General features: G+C 41.1%; 1 protein-coding gene across 2 annotated transcripts in view; it reads right to left on the reverse strand.

The window, feature by feature from the left end:
- Positions 1-19522, reverse strand: part of ITGAM (integrin subunit alpha M) — a 46435-nt gene that overhangs the window by 13943 nt on the left and 12970 nt on the right. For both annotated transcript variants that reach the window (XM_077141153.1, XM_077141152.1), the window contains 8 exons: positions 19016-19146; positions 18460-18605; positions 17604-17757; positions 16417-16567; positions 15759-15832; positions 15495-15624; positions 14065-14207; positions 87-227 (listed from right to left, as the gene is read on the reverse strand). In XM_077141153.1, coding sequence (XP_076997268.1) covers positions 87-227; positions 14065-14207; positions 15495-15624; positions 15759-15832; positions 16417-16567; positions 17604-17757; positions 18460-18605; positions 19016-19146 — 1070 coding nt within the window. The remainder of the gene's footprint in view (positions 1-86; positions 228-14064; positions 14208-15494; positions 15625-15758; positions 15833-16416; positions 16568-17603; positions 17758-18459; positions 18606-19015; positions 19147-19522) is intronic.

Genomic DNA, 19522 nt, shown 5'->3' on the forward strand with positions numbered 1-19522 from the left:
CAGAGCAAAACCGGTGCCAGGTGCCAAGGCGGGCAACCCCTCCACCCCACCCACCCCCTCCAGCCCAGGCCCCGTCAGCCACTCACCCCCCGGGGCAAGGGACAGACGGACACCTGGCCCCCCCGGGTCTGTTCGTAGTAATGCGGGGCCCCGATGAGGATTAGGTTCGTGTTGCCATCTCTCTTCACATCCACTGAGCAGAGGGAAGCCCCGAAGTAGGAGCCGATCTGAAAGAGACAGAACAGAATCTCATATCTATGCCTTTTTCCACTGAAAGCAGAGTATGGGGGTTTTCTCCCTGTGAAGAAAAATCAAGCTTGCTGGGGAAAGCTTTTGGAACAGATGGGATTGTTACAGAGTCACGTTACATTATGGTATGAGAATGTGCTTCCAGGTCAAGGAGCACACTGTCAAAATTACCTTAATTTTCTAATAAATCTTGAAATCCGGCAGTTTGTGCATCTTCCACTAAATAATCTAAGAGATATTTATGTAAGTTCATTTTTAAAACTGCTTTAGATATTCTACTACCTTCGATCTTCTGTTTAAATTTTAGAATCAATTTGTCAATTATTAATATCCTTCAAAGATGTTGACCGAGATTGTTTTGAATCTATAGATCAATTGGGGGAGAATCAATGTCTTAACAATTTTGAGTCTTCTGATTCATGAACACAGTATATCTCTCCATTTTTATTTGGTTCTTTGAATTCTCTCATCAGTGTTTTGGAGTTTTCAGCATACAAATATTGTACATATTTTGTGAGACTTATACGTAATGATTTTCAGTGCTAATCATGTTGTCTGCAAATAGAGACAGTTTCATTTCTTTCTTTTCCACTCTGTGTAGCTGTTCTTTATTTCTTACCTTATGGCACTGGCTAAGTCTTCCACTACAATGCTCAATAGGAGAGATTAAAGTGGACGTTCTTGTCCTGTTCCTATTTTAGGAGAAAATACTCCTCTCAATATTAGTATAATGTTAGCAGTAGGTTTTTTAAATGATCTTTTTCAGGTTAAGTTCCTTTCAGTTTCTAGCTTGCTAAGGATTTTTATCATCAAAGGATATATATGTTGTCAGATTCTTTTCCTGTATTTGTTAAGATGATTACACGATTTTTCTTCTCTAGTCTGTTGCTATAATGAATTACATTGATTTTTTTAGGGATAATTTTTTAATTGAGATAAAATTCACATAACATAAATGTCACCATTCTAAAATTGTTTTTTAGTATAGACACAGTGTGCATATCATCACCACTATTTAATTCCAGGAGTTTTCCATTACTACAAAAAGAAATCGTGCATTAGTTAGCAGTCATTACCAATTTCCCCCTCCCTGTATTCTCTGGGAACCACTAATCTACCTTCTGTCTCTATGGCTTTGTCTGTTCTGGACAATTCATATAAATATGAGACCTTTTGTGACTGTCGTCTTTCACTTAGCATGCTTTCAAGGTTCATCCATGCTGTAACATGTATCAGCACCTCATTTTTTCTATGGTTGAGTAATTCTCCATTGAATGGATATACTACATTGTGTTTATCCATTCACCAGTTGATGAACATTTGAGTTTTTCCTCATTTTGGCTCTTATGAATAATTCTGCTATGAACATTCATGTGTAAGTTTTTGTATGAACATAATGCTTCATTTCTTTTGGTTATAGTCCTAAGAGTGGAATCACTGGGTCACATGGCAAATCACTGGGTCATGTGGCATATCACTGGATCATATGGAGTGGAATCACTGGGTCAAAGGTTTATGTTTAACCTTTTCAGAAACTGCCAAACTGTTTCCTAAAGAGGCTGTACCATTTTACATTTCCATCAGCAATGTATGAGGGTTTCAGATTTTTTTCCATATCCTCACCAACATCTTATTATTATTGTTATTATTATTACTATTCATTAAAGCTATCCTAATGAGTGTGAGGGATCTCATTGTAGTTTTGATTTGCAGTGTCCTATTGACTGATGATGTTGAACATCTTTTCGTGTGTTTTTTGGCCATTTGTATATCTTCTTTGAAGAAATGTCTATTCAGACCCTTGGCTTATTTTGGGGGCGGTATTTGTCTTTTTGAGTTGTAAGTGTTCATCGTGTAGTCTAGATACAATTCCCCTGTCAGATTCATAATTTGCAAATATTTTCTACCATTCCGGATGTTGTCTTTTTAATTTTTTATGGTGTCTTGACACGAAAAGTTTTTAATTTTTTTAATGAGGTCCAATTTTCCTGATTGCTCCTGCTTTTGGTTTCATATCTCAGAAGCCAAATCAAGGTCATGAAAATGTACCCCCATGTTTTCTTCCAAGAGTTTTATAGCTTTATCAGTTAAACGTTTAGTTCTTTGATCCGTTGCTGTTATGGCTAATCATAAATCATAATTGTGGAAAATTAGCTGACCATAGATGTGTGGGTTTATTTCTGGACTCTCAATTCTACTTCTTTCTGTACGTCTATCCTTGTGTTGTAACACACTGTCTTGATTAGCGTAGCTTTGACATAAGTTTTTGAAATCAGGAAGTGTGAGTTCTCCAACTTTGTTCTTCTTTTTCAAGATTGCTTGACTATTCTGGATTCCTTGCATTTCCATCCTAATTTTAGAATAAGTTTGTCCATTTCTGCAATGTTGGTTGATTTTTGAATGTTGAGTAATCTTAGCTTTCCTGGGATAAACTCTACTTGGTCATGATGTTTTACTCTTTTTATATATTGGTGGATTCAACTTGTTAATTTTTTGTTGAGGATTTTTACATTTATATTTATGAAGGATATTGGCCTGGAGTGAACAAAGGGTCATAAGTTGAAGATTGATATAACGATTTCTCATTTAGAAAGTTCACCCACCCTATGTGAACTGGAAAGGAACAATGCTGGACTTTGGGAGACAAGTTAAGAGACTGTAGATAGGTCCGGAGAAGAGATGAAGATGGCCTGGGCCAGGCTGATGTCACTCAAAGGAGGGAGTGAAGAAATGTAAGAGGTAGCTACTTTCTAGCCTCCTTCCCAGTGTATTCTCACACTACTCCTTTCACTCTAACAGAGAGAGAGAGAGAGAGAGAGAGAGAGAGAGAGAGAGAGACAGCCTTACTGAACTCTGTCCTATACTTGCTCTCTCCTGTCTCTTTTTCTGCTGCCAGCTTCACCACTTTAGCTCCTCTCTTCAGGTCTTGACTTATCTGTCAGTTCTGCCAGAGAGCCTTCCCTGATGCCTTTGTGTGGGTGTCCTTCCGATTTGTTCCTTAAATAGGAGACAGTCCTATTTAAGCATGTATCACCCATCATGGTAATTTGCTCATGTGATTACTTGTGGGAGTGGGAGAGGAGTTGAACAGTCAGCTTTCCTCTTATGATCCTGGCCCCCCCCCCACAAAACAAGGAAGCAGCTTCATACTTACTATTGACTTCCTGGAATTCCCCTACATGTTTTCCCCCACCCCTCCCTTATAAGTACAGGCATTGACTCCATCAATCATCAATATTTGTTGATGAAACCAAAAAAAGATCATGTGAAGAATTTCGTTAAGAGCAAAGAATTAGGACAAGCTGTTCAGGTATCAGGGCAAACTGGCTTCATGCGCATATGATTCATTAATTGGAAGGCAAAGAGAACTATAGACTTTGGTTCTTAGATAGACTCTAAGAGAGTTATGCCAAAGCTTATTATAGCTAAATTGTCAAAATCCAAAGACAGAGAGGATTTGAAAGCAGGAAGAGAGAAGCAACTTGTCATTCTCATTGGAACCACGGAAGATAGTAGGCAGTTGGATGACATATTTAAAGTTATAAAGGGAAAAAGTCTCAACCAGAAATTCTATATCTGGAAAAATTATTTTTAAAAACTGAGTGAGAGACAGAGACAAGATGGCGGCTTAGTGAGGTGTGGGATTTAGTTCATCCTCCACAGCAGGTAGTAAATAGCCAGGAATAGCACAGAACTGCTGGGGCCACGTCAGTGACCAGACACACAGTGTACCCCTGTCTGGACCAGCTGAACCGGCTGTGAGCCCCCCCAGAACCATGAGTTCCCCAAGCCGCAGCGGCTGGCGCCCCTCCCCCACAGGCTGCTTCCCAGAGGAGAAAGGAAAGGGACTTGACTAGCAGCAGGGGCTGAGTGCAACAAAACTCCAATTGTGGAATTAATTAACAAATTCTGACTCTAAAAATAGGCCCCCAGCTCAGCTGAACCTCGAGTAAAAGCGGAGGTCGCTGGCTTTTGCCCTGGTGCAGAGGGGGCAGGGCTGACAGAAAAACAAAAAAGAAAAAAAACAGAGGTTTTTTGGATCTGAAAAGGTCTGGGGCCTGCAGGAAAGAAGGGGCACATAGGACCTGGAGATACACAGAACAATGTACCAACTTAAGCTCTTGATTGGCAAACCTAAGGAACGGGGTCCTACTCGGAAAAGGATTTTTCTTTTTCTCTTTTGTGGCTGTATTTCTATAGATTGATTACTCTTTGGATACAGCTGCAAGGCTTCTCAGGCTCCACTGCCCCAGGCATAGGCAGAATTGAGCTTGTTTGAGACCTTGTCTGGAGCCTTTGCCTTCCCCAGGAGAGAAGTGGGGCGCAGCTCAGGTGGAATCCCTCCCTCAAGGAATTCAGACCCCAGGGTCTGGAAAAATGAAGCCATTAAAGCCAGCCTACAACCTCTCCTCTGTCTCCACCATGCCCCAGCAGGGAGAACCTACTGGAGTTAAAGGTACTGCATCACCTTATGCTGGTGGGACCTGCAGGCAGAAAAGCGCCACACACTGGGCAGGATAGGAAAAACACAAAGTCCACAGACTTCATAGGAAAGCCTTTTAATCTGCTGGATCTCACCCTCAGGCAAAACTGACGCAGGTGACTCTTTCCTCCTGAGAGGAGACCAGCTGGGTCTGGGAAACTCTGGCTGGGGTCTATAATACCTAAGTAGACCCTCCTAAGGGGTGGCCGAAAGACACCATACAGACAGGGCAAGAAACAGAAAAACAGGAACTGAAAAATTCTGATCTAGTAAATAAAACCTAAGCTGGAGGACTAGAATAAGCTAAACTGAATATCAGTGAACAGGTAGACAACGAAGCCATCCAGCAAGAAAATCCTAGGGGAAAAAAAGTGAAAACAATCTCCAGAATAAACTAATTAAGGTAATTAAATGCCTAGACGCCAGCAAAAAATAATAAATCATACTAGGAAAATTGAAGATTTGGCCCAGTCAAAGGAACAAACCAGCAATTCAAATGAGATACAGGCGTTGAAACAATTAATTCAGAATGTTCGAACAGATGTGGAAAATCTCATCAAAAATCAAATCAATGAATTGAGGGAGGATATAAAGAAGGCAAGGAATGAACAAAAAAGAAGAAATCGAAACTCTGAAAAAACAAATCACAGAACTTATGGGAATGAAAGGCAAGGTAGAAGAGATGAAAAAAACAATGGAAACCTACAATGTCAGATTTCAAGAGGCAGAAGATAGGTTTAGTGAATGGGAGGATGGGACATCTGAAATCTGACAAAAGAAAATATAGGGAAAAGAATGGAAAAATATGAGCAGGGACTCAGGGAGTTGAATGACAACATGAAGTGCATGAATATACGTGTTGTGGCTGTCCCAGAAAGAGAAGAGAAGGGAAAAGGAGAAGAAAACTAACAGAGGAAATTATCACTGAAAATTTCCCTACTCTTATGAAAGACTTAAAATTACAGATCCAGGGCGACTTCCGGGCCAAGATGGCAGCTTAACAATTTAAGTTCGCATTTTAGTTCATCCTCCAAAACAACTACTAAATAACCAGGCACAGTACAGAACAGCTCCTGGGGCCACGTCAGTGACCAGACACACAGTGTACCCCAATCTAGACCAGCTGCAAGCACCCCCAGAACCGTCAGTTCCCCAAGCCATGGTGGCCGGTGCCCCTCCCCCACAGACTGCTTCCCAGAGGGGAAAGAAAAGGGACTTTACCAGCAGCAGGGACTGAGTCCAACCAAACACCAATTGTGGCACTAATTAACAAATTCTGACTATTAAAAATAGGCCCCCAGCTCAGGAGAACCTGGTCAAAGCGGAGGTCGCTCATTTTTGCCCCGTCACCAAGGGGGCAGGGCTGATGGGAAAAGGGGAAAAAAAGAAGGAAACACAGGTTTTTGTGGCTGCATTTCTACAGAGGCTTGACTGCCTTTGGATACAGTGGCAGGGCTCCTCAGGCTGCAACTGCCCCAGACATAGTCAGAAACAAACTCGTTTGAGGGCTTGTCTGGAGTCTGTGCCTTCCTCAGGGGAGGGGTGAAGCCCAACTCAGGTGGAACCCCTCTTGCAAGGAATTCAAACACCAGGGCTTGGTAATTTGAAGCCATTAAAATCAGCCTACAACCTCTCCTCTGTCTCTATCACGCCCCCAGCCAAAGTTAAAGGTACCGCATCATCTTATGCTGGTGGGACCTGCAGGTAGACAAGCACCACATACTGGGCAGGATAAGAAAAACAGAGTCCAGCGACTTCACGGGAAAGTCTTTCAAACTGATGGGTCTCATCCTCAGGAAAAACTGACACAGGTGACTCTTTCCTCCTAACAGGAGGCCAGTTTGGTCTGGGAAAATCCGGCTGCAGTCTATAATACCTAAGTAGACCCTCCTAAGTGTGTGTGGGGGGGGAAAGGCACCATAAAAGCAGGGCAAGAAACAAGAAAACAAAAACTGAAAAATTATCCTCTGTTAAACAAAACTTAAGCTAGAGGTCCGGATAAAGCTGAATTGAATCTCAAAGAACATATAGACAACAAATTCATCCAGCAAGAAAACCCTAGGTAAAAGAAGTACAAGCAATCTCCAGAATAAACTCATTAAGGTAATTAAATGCCTAGATGCCAGCAAAAAATAATAAATCACACTAGGAAAATTGAAGATATGGCCCAGTCAAAGGAACAAACCAACAGTTCAAATGAGATACAGGAGCTGAAACAATTAATTCAGAATATATGAACAGACATGGAAAACCTCATCAAAAACCAAATCAGTGAATTGAGGGAGGATATAAAGAAGGCAAGGAATGAACAAAAAGAAGAAATCGAAAGTCTGAGAAAACAAATCACAGAACTTATGGGAATGAAAGGCACGGTAGAAGAGATGAAAAAAACAATGGAAACCTACAATGGTAGATTTCGAGAGGCAGAACATAGGATTTCTGAACTGGAGGATGGAACATCTGAAATCCAGCAACAAAAAGAAAATATAGGGAAAAAATGGAAAAATATGAGCAGGGACTCAGGGAACTGAAAGACAATATGAAGTGCACGAATATACGTGTTGTGGGTATCCCAGAAGGAGAAGAGAAGGGAAAAGGAGGAGATATCTAATGGAGGAAATTATCACTGAAAATTTCCCAACTCTTATGAAAGACTTAAAATTACAGATCCAAGAAGTGCAGCATACCCCAAAGAGAATAGATCCAAATAGACTACTGGAAGACATTTATTAATCAGAATGTCAGAGGTCAAAGAGAAAGAGAGAATCTTGAAAGCAGCAAGAGAAAAGCAAACCACCACGTACAAGGGAAGCCCAATAAGACTATGCGTAGATCTCTCAGCAGAAACAATGGAGGCAAGAAGACAGTGGGGTGATATATTTAAATTATTAAAAGAGAAAAACTGCCAACCAAGAATTCTATATCAAGCAAAATTGTCCTTCAAAAATGAGGGACAAATTAAAACATTTTCAGACAAAAAAATCACTGACAGAATTTGTGACCAAGAGACCAGCTCTACAAGAAATACTAAAGGGAGTCCTAGAGACAGATACAAAAAGACAGAAGAGAGAGGAGTGGAGAAGAGTGGAGAAAGGAAGACTATGAGTAAAGGTTAAAAAGAAGGAAAATTAGATATGACATATAAAATCCAGAAGGCAAAATAGTAGAAGAAAGTAATACCCATGCAGTAATAACACTAAATGTTAATGGATTAAACTCTCCAGTCAAAAGACATAGACTGGCAGAATGGATTAAAAAAATAAGACCCATCTATATGCTGTCTCTATTCAAAGGACATGAGAGCTAGGACACAGACGGACATTTGCACACCAATGTTTATAGCAGCATTATTTACAATTATCAAGAGATGGAAACAGCCAAAATGTCCATCAACAGATGGGTGGCTAAACAAACTGTGGTATATACATACGATGGGATATTATGCAGCTGTAAGACAGAATAAAGTTATGAAGTATGTAACAACATGGATGGACCTTAAGGACATTATGCTGAGTGTGATTAGCCAAAAACAAAAGGACAAATATTGTATGGTCTCACTGATATGAACTGACATTAGTGAATAAACTTGGAATATTTCCTTGGTAACAGAGACCATCAGGACATAGAAATAGGGTAAGAGATTGGGTGACTGGAGCTGAAGGGATACAGATTGTGCAACAGGACTGAATATAAAAACTCAGAAATGGACAGCACAACACTACCTAACTGTAATACAATTATGTTAAAACACTGAATGAAGCTGAATGTGAGAATGATAGAGGGAGGAGGGCTGGGGGCATAAATGAAATCAGAAAGAAAGATAGACGATAAAGATTGAGATGGTATAATCTAGGAATGCCTAGAGTGTATAATGATAATGACTAAATGTACAAATTTAAAAATGTTTTTGCATGAGGAAGAACAAAGGAATATCATTACTGCAGGGTGCTGAAAATATATGGTAATTAATATTTTAAAATTTCAACTTATGTGTGAGACTAAATAAAAAAACATTTACTTGGTACAAAACTTATATTTTGAATAGTGCATCCCCTAATATAACTTATGTAGATAGTAGGTTGAACAACATAAGTACATGGAACCTTGGGTAGGACATTAGATTTTATTGGTTTGTCCAGAGTGATCCCCCAATGAATCCCAGAGTGATTTGATCAGTGTGTGGGAAAGTATTTGCAAAGTCCCCTTCAGGGAATGGTGAGAACAGGGGAAAATTCAACCTCCCCAAGTTGAATTATTGATATTCTCACAAGCAGTGCAGACAACCACAGCTATAGGCTGAGCCTCCAGTCTTGGGGTTTGTTCACATGAAACTTAACCCCACAAAGGATAGGTCAAATCTACTTAAAATTTAGGCCTAAGAGTCACCCCCAAGAGAGCCTCTTTTGTTGCTCAGATGTGGCCTCTCTCTCCAGCCAACACAACAAACAAACTCACCACCCTCCCCCTGTCTATGTGGGACATGACTCCCAGGGGTGTGGACCCTCCTGGCAATGTGGGACAGAAATCCTAGAATGAGCTGAGACTCAGCATCAAGGGATTGAGAAAACCTTCTCGACCAAAAGGGGGAAGAATGAAATGAGACAAAGTGTCAACGGCTGTGAGATTCCAAGCAGAGTCAAGAGGTTATCCTGGAGGTTATTCTTATGCATTAAGTAGATATCACCTTGTTATTCAAGATGTAATGGAGAGGCTGGAGGGAACTGCCTGAAAATATAGAGCTGTGTGCCAGTAGTCATGTTTCTTGATGATGATTCTATAATGATATAGCTTTCACAATGTGACTGTGTGATTGTGAAAACCTTGTGTCTGATGCTGCTTTTATCTTGTCAACAGATGAGTAGAACATATGGAATAAAAATAAATAATGGAGGAACAAATGTTAAAATGAATTCAGTTTGAAATGCTAGTGATCAATGAAAGGGAGGGGTAAGGGGTATAGTATGTATAATTTTTTTCTTTTTCTGTTTTTGTTTTATTTTTTCTGTTGTCTTTTCATTTCTTTTTCTGAATTGATGCAAATGTTCTAAGAAATGATCATGATGATGAATACGCAATTATGTGATGATATTCTGAATTACTGATTATATATGTAGAACAGAATGAGCATATATTAAGGATGTTAATATACCTGGTCATTCTTAGAAACCTGGTCATTCTTAGAAACTTCAGGTATTTATGTGACACCTGAGACTCAGTGTTAGGGCTCTGAAGATATGAAAGTCAGTATACCCCATACAGAACTGTTTAAAAAGTTGAAATAGGGGGGCAGGCCACGGTGGCTCAGCAGGTACGAGTGCTTGCCTGCCATGCCCGAGGACCCGGGTTCAATTCCCGGTGCCTGCCCATGTTAAAAAAGAAAAAAAGAAAAAAAGTTGAAAAGGGATCAGACTTCAACTAGAGATATGAATGAAGCTGATCTGGATAGGACTAAGGTAGATCAGAATACAGGGTAAAGGATGATATTGTCCATATTTCAAAACTTCGACTTCTGTGTGAGATCAAAGGAAGGGATGTTTATTTGGTGCAAAATTTATATTTTGGGTAGTGCATTATCTAGTTTAACATGTACTATCAGTTTATTTAAAATACCATAATTACATGGATTCTTGAGTAGGGCGTGAGATCCTGTGGTTTTAAACAGGTTACTGTGATGCCAGGATATTTTCTCAAAGTAATTTGGGCAGAGAATAAAGACGTATTTTCAAAGTTCCCTTGGGGAACTGGGGAGAAAGGAGGAAATATTAAACTTCCACATTTGGAGGAAATATTAAACTTCCACATTTGTCCCCACAAGCAGTGGTGACAACCTATTCAATAGGCTGAGCCCCTCAATCTTGGGGCTCACCCCTATGAAACTTATTCCTGCAAAGAAGCAGCTAAGCCTATTTATAATTATGCCTAAGAGTCACCCCCAGAAAGCCTCTTTTGTTTCTCAGATGTGGCCTCTCTGTAAGTAACTCTGCAAGTGAACTCACTACTCTCCCTCTTATGTGGGACATGACTCCCAGGGGTGTAAATTTCCCTGGCAACATGGGACAGGACTCCCAGGATGATCTGGGACTGGCATCATGGGATTGAGAAAGCCTTCTTAACCAAAAGGGGAAAGAGAAATGAAACAAAATAAAATATAAGTGGCTGAGAGATTTCAAATAGAATAGAGAGGTTATCCTGAAGGTTATTTTTATGCATTACATAGATATCCCTTTTTAGTTTATGGTGTATTGGAGTGGCTGGAGGAAAGCACCTGAAACTGTTGAGCTGTGTTCCAGTAGCCTTGATTCTGTGTTCCAGTAGCCTTGATTCTTGAAGACGATTGCATAACTATATGGCTTTTACAATGTAACTGTGTGATTGTGAAAACCTTGTGTCTTATGCTACTTTTATCAAGAGTATGGAAAGATGAATAAAAAATAATGATAATAATCCTTAAATTTTTTAAAGAAAGGTTAAAAATGTAGATGGAACTACCAGTGGTCAGTGAGAGGGAGGGGTAAGGGGTATAGAATGTATGAGTTTTTTCTTTCTTTTTCTGGAGTGATGCAAATGTTCTAAAATAATCATGGTGAATAGACAACTATATGATGATATTGTGAGCCGTTGATTGTATACCATGTGTGGACTGTATGTGTGTGAAGATTACTCAATAAAAATATTTTTTAAACACTGAATGAGAAATTAAGATATTTATAGATAAACAAATGCAGAAAGAGTTTATTATCAGAAGACCTGCTCTACAAGAAATGCTAAAGGGAGTCCTTCAGGCTGAGATAAAAGGACACTAGATAGTAACTTAAAGACATAAAAAGAAATAAACAACATTGGTAAATATAGTATCTTGCATTATTGTACTTGTGGCTTGTAACTGCTTTTTCCTTCTATTGACTTAATGGGAAAATGTGTTACCCCAAAATAAATAAATAAATAAATAAGTTAAATGGCAGAAGTAAATGCTTCCTTCTCAGTTATTACCTTAAATGTCAATGAATTTAATTCCCTTATTAAAAAGCAGAGCCTGGCAGATTGGATGAAAAAACGTGATCCATCTACATGCAGTCTGCAAAAGACTCACTTTAGGTACAACAACTCAAAGAGATTGAAAGTAAAAGGGAGGGAGAAGATATTTCATGCAAACAGTACCCAAAGGAGAGGCAGAGTGGCTCTATTTTCGTCAGACAAAATAGACTTTAAGTCAAAAACGAATACAAGAGACATGGAAGGATATTATATATTGATAAAAGTTTAAATCCATCAAGAAAAGACAATGATTATAAACATATGCACCTCACAACAAAGCCTCAAAATACATGAAGCAAAAATTGACAGAATTGATGGAAGAAATAGATAGTTATACAATACTGGCTGGGGACTGCAATACACCACTTTCAATAACCTGTAGTACATCTAAACCTGAATACCCAGAATATTAAATAACTTCTACAACTCAACAACAACAAAAAAAAATTTTTAAATGGACCCAGTATTTGAATAGAGTCTTTAAAGAAGATATTCAAGTGGCCAACAAGTATATGAAAAGATGGTCACATGATTAACCATTAAAGAAGCAGAAACTAAATCCACAATGAAATACATTGTCACACCCACTGGAGTGGCTACAATATTTTTTTTTTTTTTTTTTTTTTTTTTTTTAAGAGAGAGGGAGGAAGGGAAGGAAAGACAGAGAAGGAAGGAAGGATGGAAGGAAGGAAGGGAGGAAGAAAGGGAAACATCTTTAAACATTTTCTTGTTTTATTATATTTTGTTTGTTTGTTTGTTTTTTACATGGGCTGGGGCCGGGAATCGAACCGGGGTCCTCCGGCACGGCAGGCAAGCACTCTTGCCCGCTGAGCCACCGCGGCCCGCCCTACAATATTTTTTTTTTAATGGAAAATGATGAGAGTTGGCAAGGACGTAGAGAAATAAGAACATTTCTCAACATACATACAACATTTCTCAACATACATACAACACACATTGTTGGTAAAAATGCAAAATGGTGCAGCCACTGTGAAAAGTAGTTTGGTGGCTGCTCAGAAAGTTAAACAGAGAATTACCAGAGGACTTGGAAGTTTCAGTCCAAATAATAAGCAAGGAGTTGGACGGATATTTGTACACTAATGTTCATATCAGTATTATTCACGATAGCCAAACGATGGAAGCAACCCAAGTGTCCATCAACGGACGAATATATAAACAAAGCATGGTCTGCACATATGATGGGATATTATTCTGCAATAAAAAAAATGAATGTACATGCTACAACATGTGTGAACCTTGAAGGCATTATGCTAAGTGAAAACAGCCAGTCACAATAGGACAAATATTCCATTAATATGAAATGTCTAGAATAGGCAAATTCATAGTGAGGAAAAGCAGATTTAAAAAAAAAAGCAGGGTGGGCCACGGTGGCTCGGCAGGCAAGAATGCTCACCTGCCATGCCAGAGGACCCGGGTTCGATTCCTGGTGCCTTCCCATGTAAAAAAAAAAAAAAAAAAGCAGATCAGCAACTGAATAGGGCTAAAAGGATGAGGAGTTTGGAGGGGAAGATGGTTAAGGGGTGCAGGGTTTCTTTTTGGGGAAATGAAAATGTTCTAAAATTGCCTGTGGTGGAGATTGCACAACTCTGTAAGTATGCTAAAAAAAAATATATTGAATTGCCTTGTAAACAGATTGTATCTCAATAAATCTGTTGGGTGCTTTTTTAATGAAAGGAACAGACATAAAACTACGTGCCCAATATTGTAGGTGCAGTTCTGTTTCAGCGATTTGCGAAGATGATTTTAACTCGAGATGTTTGCCTCGCACACCAGCACCCACATAACAAACAACCACATTGCTTATGCTGGGATGATTTTTACTCAGAACATCAAATGGCTGGGTCTACATAGGAGTGGGCTAGTTGGAGCAGGCCTTGAGCCCCCTGAGGTGCCCAGCCTGACCTCATAGTAGCTAGATCCTGGGGAACCCCAAAAGAGCTCAGGAGAGGCACCAGAGTGAGTGTATGTTGGGGTAACAGCTGTTTATTGACATAGAATATCATGTCAATATTGCCTCAATATTTTAATATTTCAATAACTCATATGGCTATACAGGTTATGTACTGATAGAATGCCAGCTCTGGGTCTAGGTAAACTTAGAGTTGAGCATCGTTATGTATTGTTGTTAGTAAAGCTGAGCACATGACATTCTCAGATGCAGCTCTGATCCTGGAACTCCAGCTAAAGCCCTCTGAAGCTTCGTTCCCCTCCTAGAATCCCTCAAACCTAGTAGGTTGTTTATCTGCACATTCAAGCATCACATACTCTGCACTCACCTGAGTACCTTTGACAACAGCGTTGGCCTCCCAGGTGCCAGCATTTGGTCTGAACATCACCACCAGGCCAGTGTGCTGATATCGAGGTGCCCCCAGAACCAGGGTCTGCATCCGGTTCCACATGAAGACTTTAGCAGCGTAACCTGAAGACATTGGTCTAAAGGCAGAAGTGCTTTCCCTTGGGTAGGGACAATGGGGCAGCCCCACACGTGGCAGGTTGGAGTCACTGCACCCTGCTTTATATTTGTCATTGAAAATGCAATTAAAAATGGAATCTTGAGTCTGTCTAAGCTCAACTCTGCAAGTGAAATCATTACCCTCCCCCCTACATAGGACATGACATCTAGTGGGGAGAGTCTCCCTGGCGACGTGGGAGAGGGACTCCCAGGGATGAATCCAGACCTGGGACCATGGGATCGACAATTGCATCCCGACCAAATGGGGGAAAAGATGTGTAATTAATAAAGTATCAGTGGCAGGGAGTATTCAAATAGAGTAGAGAGGCTACTCCGGAGGTTGCTCTTACACAAGCTTCAAGTAGACCTTGCTACCTGTCATAACCTGCCAGCCTCCAGCCAGGACCATTCCAGCCAATCCTAAAGAACACCCAGGGAAATTTATAAGATTCCACAAGGGTTCCAGGCACTAGAGTAACTTTCCAGAAACCTACAACCTCCAGATGGGTCCCTGGTCCAGATAAGTCCTGACACCTAGCCCAGCCTCTCCAGAACATCAGATAGTTTCATCTTCTTACCCCATATCAGTGACAGACCCTTCCAACAACAATAATTTAGAATTGCCATAGCCCAAACAATCCCAATGAGAGGTAGGGAAAGATCAAAGGTGATGGTGGAATTTTACATATAAGATAGGACTTAATAAATGAAAATGGATGCTGAATCATTAAAATGATACCTCTTTTAGTCTCCAGAGCAGCTAAAAACAAAAACCTAAAATTGTGAAATTGTAACCCATATCAAAGTCTAAAACACGTTCTACAATTAATTGTGGTGCTGTGCTTGGAAATTTACAGTTTCTTTTTGTATATATGTTATTATTCACAAAAAAAAGAAGGAAAAAAAGTTGATTGTGCTAATAAAATCAACCCATATGTCAACCCAGCCCATATGTCATGGGCTACCATATGATCCTCTAGCCTCCTATATTCCGAAGCAACTATGAGAGGATCATATGGTAGCCCATGACAAACTCTGGGATCCTGTAGCCATTTTTTGAAGAGTGCTTTGAAAACTATTGCTTTTCTATTTCTTTGCTTTGCGTATATGTTATACTATACAGTAAAAAAAATTTTTTTAAATTGAATCTTGAAATTAAAGCTATCTCCTAGGGAGGATGCAATGACATCAGCACAGGTTGAGTTACATCACAGCCTGTCTTCATCTTAGAGTATCCCTGCCCTCCCCACTTACCCAAGTAAGCATCGTTCATGTCTGCATTAACCCTGGTTGTGTTGATGAAGATGGCTTTGTTCTTTGAAGTATGCAGAAAAGCTCCACCAGCCCAGTCAAAGCTTCCCACAGTCCCCAGCAAGGGACCATTCTGGGAGAAGGAGATAGAAGAGAATCAATCTCTGCTGCCCACCATCCCTAACAAAGTTGCCATCACAGAGAAACCAAACTCTTGTGCCTCTATTCTCCCTTCTTGCCACTGCAGTTTAATGAAGGACCACTTACAGAAGTGATGGCAGCACTGAAGCCTTCCTGGGACATCTCATATTCAAAGGAGCTGGTACTTCCTGCAGGAGTACCTGTGATGAGGAAAACTTTCTACAGTAAAGAAAGCAGAAGAGCCAAGAACAGGGGCCGGAAACTCAAATGTCTGTGGTGGTCAATCAAAAGGAGATTGAACTGTGAACTGTGTTGGCTGGAAAACAGATGTCTCTTTTAATGGGGTGGCAACTGTTCAGCTCCAGTTATCTTTTCCAAGTGGGATGTAGTCCTTGAAGTGCCTAATCTTCCAACTTTTCAAGAGAAGCCAGAAACTCAGTTTCCTAACTTTTAAATTCTTTTATTCAACAGAAATTCATTGAGCAAATTTTGTGTGCCTGGCATTATCCTAGGCACTGGGGAAATATCAGTGGACCAGACAAATGTTGGCAATACATCCAAGTTTTGAGGAAAATGCTATGTGGGATTTGGTTCTCCCCATTTTCAAATTTCAGCTTGTAGTCAAGACTTGCAAATGGTGGCTGTGAGCTGGAAAAGGTGGAGAGAGAGTTAGGAGTGGAGGGTCAGGATGCCAAGGGTTGGGACATTCTAGAGAACAGAATAAGTGTTTGGGGGATAGGTGCTACCTCTGGAACTGTCCTGGGAATTCAGAACCCTGACTCACCCTCAATGGCAAAGATCTTTTCCTGCAGTTGGTTCTGAATGGTCTTCAGAGCTTCAAAGTTATTCACCTGGAACACGTGATCACGAGGTGGCTTGGATGCAATGGTATTAAGCTCTTGGTATGATTTCCCACTCTTGAAGGCATCTCCCACCTGTTACCAAAGAACGGAGGCCAATTCAGACACTTCCTGAGGGTCGCAGTCTTATCCAGTTAGACAATTCTTCAGGAAAAGAATCTGAAACATTATTTGTCAAATGAGAGAATGCAGCAGAAGGACTCTGGAATGGGGCTGTCAAAACAGTTGAGCAGGCTGTATGCTGCACAATGGCACCCTGCCAAGGGAGCAAGTAGGGCTGAAATCCAGATTTTGGTTCATTTGCTGTGTCAAGCACCATGATTCGGGGCTGATCCTCCCCTCCCCCCAGTCAACACTCCCAGAGGAAGGGAGCTTTTTCCTTCACATGAAAGTGTTTCCTGCTTGCCAAGCCATACACCCATGGTAATGCCTTTTTCTCATTCACAGAAGGTGATATTGTGATCTGATCACATTGATAACCTCAACTCTTTATGCCCTCCTGTATCCATGTCCAGCCCTTTCCCCAAAACTTTTCCTTGCCTGCTACTCTTGGCTGGAAAATCTGACCACCTAATGTCTCTGGGATCAGCAATGTGCTTAATTGCTTTGGCCAATGGATGTCATCACGGTATGCAAGCAGAAGCCTGAAAAAGCACCTGTGCATCTCCAGTGGCTCTCTTGTTCCGCTGCCTTCACCATGAAGACATGCCTGAGCTGGCCCCCTGGAGGATATGCCACAGCGGGGCAGAGCCAGGTTGACCCAGTTGTCCCAGGCAAGACCATTCTAGTCCAGAAAACAGACAGAGCTGGCAACCCCCAAACAGGTGAGAGGGCCCAGCCAAAAACAGCAGCCCACCTGCCACCCTGCAGCTCTCTATGGATGCATGGGCAAACCCAGAAGAGATGAGAAAACCCACAGACTTACTGATTGTCTTAAGCCACTGAATTTGAGGATGATTTGTTACACAGCATTACTGTGACCATTGACAACTGATACAGATGTTTATGGCCTGGCAGCAACCCTGTCCCCACTTGGATTTTGTTGGTATTTGCAAATTGAAGGGAAGGTGTATCCAAGCAGAACCCTCCAGAGAAGAAGTATCAGGCCTACCCCAATGACGTAGCGGATGACTCCTTCTCTGTCTGCCTCAGGAATGACATCCTCATAGCTCAAGGGATCACCATACTTTTCTCCATCTGTGATGACAACTAGAATCTTAAGGGCATTCTTCCGGGCCCCATTTTTGCTGTTAAAAAGTTCTCGTCTGTCCAGGGAAGAGGAGGGACAAAGTCAAATGGAAGTAGACAGAAATGCTATTGACGCTGGAGAGGAAATGTCAGCAGAGTCTAGAAGGGATTCAGTTTCCTGTGAGACTAATACTAAGATGAGGCTGTTCCAACACCTGGAAAGGCAGCCTTCATTTTCGCTACCTTTATATACTTTTGCAGAGCAAATTTAAATTCCTAAAATTTAAATTTAAATAATTAAAAAATGAGCTTTGTTGGGTCTTCATCAGACCTTTCCTGGAACACTTCAACAGCTCTCTAGCTCATCTTCCTGCACTTTTGTCCTAACTCCCACCCTTGCCTCTATACACACACACGTGTACATGTTCTCTGAAATCAGAGTGAACTTTTCAAAATTAGATGTGATAATATTCCTCCAATGTTTAAAATCTTCAATGGACACCCACCTCTGCACTGACTAATAGATAAAAACCAAACTCTTTAGATATCTTTAGTGACCTGACCTCAACCCCCCTTTCTAGACACCCTCCAGCCACCCTCCCCTCACTGTTTCCCTTTACTTGCACCTTGTTTGTTCATGAACATTCCATACACAATCTATCCATCACCAGAAATATCCTTTACCCCATCTCCGTCTGATCAACTCCCTTCATCCTTCAAAGACCAGCTAGAAATGCCACCTCCTCCTTCCATCCTGAGCAGAGGGGAGGACAGCTTACACTACTTTGCGGATGGCCGTGGCGGTGTGTGTCCTCCCATTCAGCTGGCTTATTGGCTTCACCAGAAGTTCCGGGTTAGAGTTTTCTTTGAAATAATTGAAAGTGAAATGAGTCCAGAAGTCATCAGAGTACTGCATCAAAGAGAACTGGGAACAGACACCTGGCATTACATAGGAGAAGGTGCCCCCAACCCCAGAAAGTGTCTTGTTTATCCCAGTAGGTCCTATATAAATCTTAAAACACCCACCCTCCGAATTCCTTCTCTCCACTGCCCCCCAGCCCTTCTTTCTCACCAGGACAGAGATCTGCCATCCAGCTCCCACTTCTTCTCAGCATAAAACTCAGCCAGAGATGATACATGGGTTTCATCTCCCAAGCAAACCTCCTATCCACTGTCTTTCAAAGGCTACCTTTGCACAAGGCTGAGAAGAATGCTGAGGCTGCATCCTAACCGAGTGGGAAGGAGCAGTATGAAAGAAAACCAATAGTGATTGGCACTGGTTTTTATTTGGCAGCCTTATATAGGCTATACCCTAACCTTTCCATTGACCCTCACCAAGGTTGTGGACTTCGTGAGTTGTTCCATCACAGTTGAGACAAACTCCTTCATCCGTTGAAAGTCCCTTGGAATGATGCTGCCAGAGCCGTCAATCAAGAAGACAATGTCACTGTCCTGCTGAGGACAGTCTGGGAAAGAATATGAATTGATACTTATTAATAGAGGCTCCGTGTTTGTTTTTTGCATGTCAGCTCTATGCTGAGCACTGAGGGTATAGGACAACGAGATACAAACCCATACTCCAAGCAAAGTTAAAACATGGGCAAAGTGCTATGGAAGTATTTGGTTAATTCTGCCCAAGAGGGTCAGGGACAACAGTGGTATTTAAACTGCATCACAAAAAAAAAAAAACAAGTAATAATTTGCCAGGACTACAAAGGGAGAAATAAGTTACAAAGGGGATAGCATATATCAAGTTGTGCTGGATGTCTTCCTGTCTTCTGCCTCCATCCCTAAGTCCACTTTCTATCCTCATCCAGTGCTTGGTGGCCCAGGATGCCAGCC

The sequence above is a fragment of the Tamandua tetradactyla genome, chromosome 23 (genome assembly GCF_023851605.1).
Source record: "Tamandua tetradactyla isolate mTamTet1 chromosome 23, mTamTet1.pri, whole genome shotgun sequence".
In the NCBI taxonomy this organism is placed as follows: domain Eukaryota; kingdom Metazoa; phylum Chordata; class Mammalia; order Pilosa; family Myrmecophagidae; genus Tamandua; species Tamandua tetradactyla.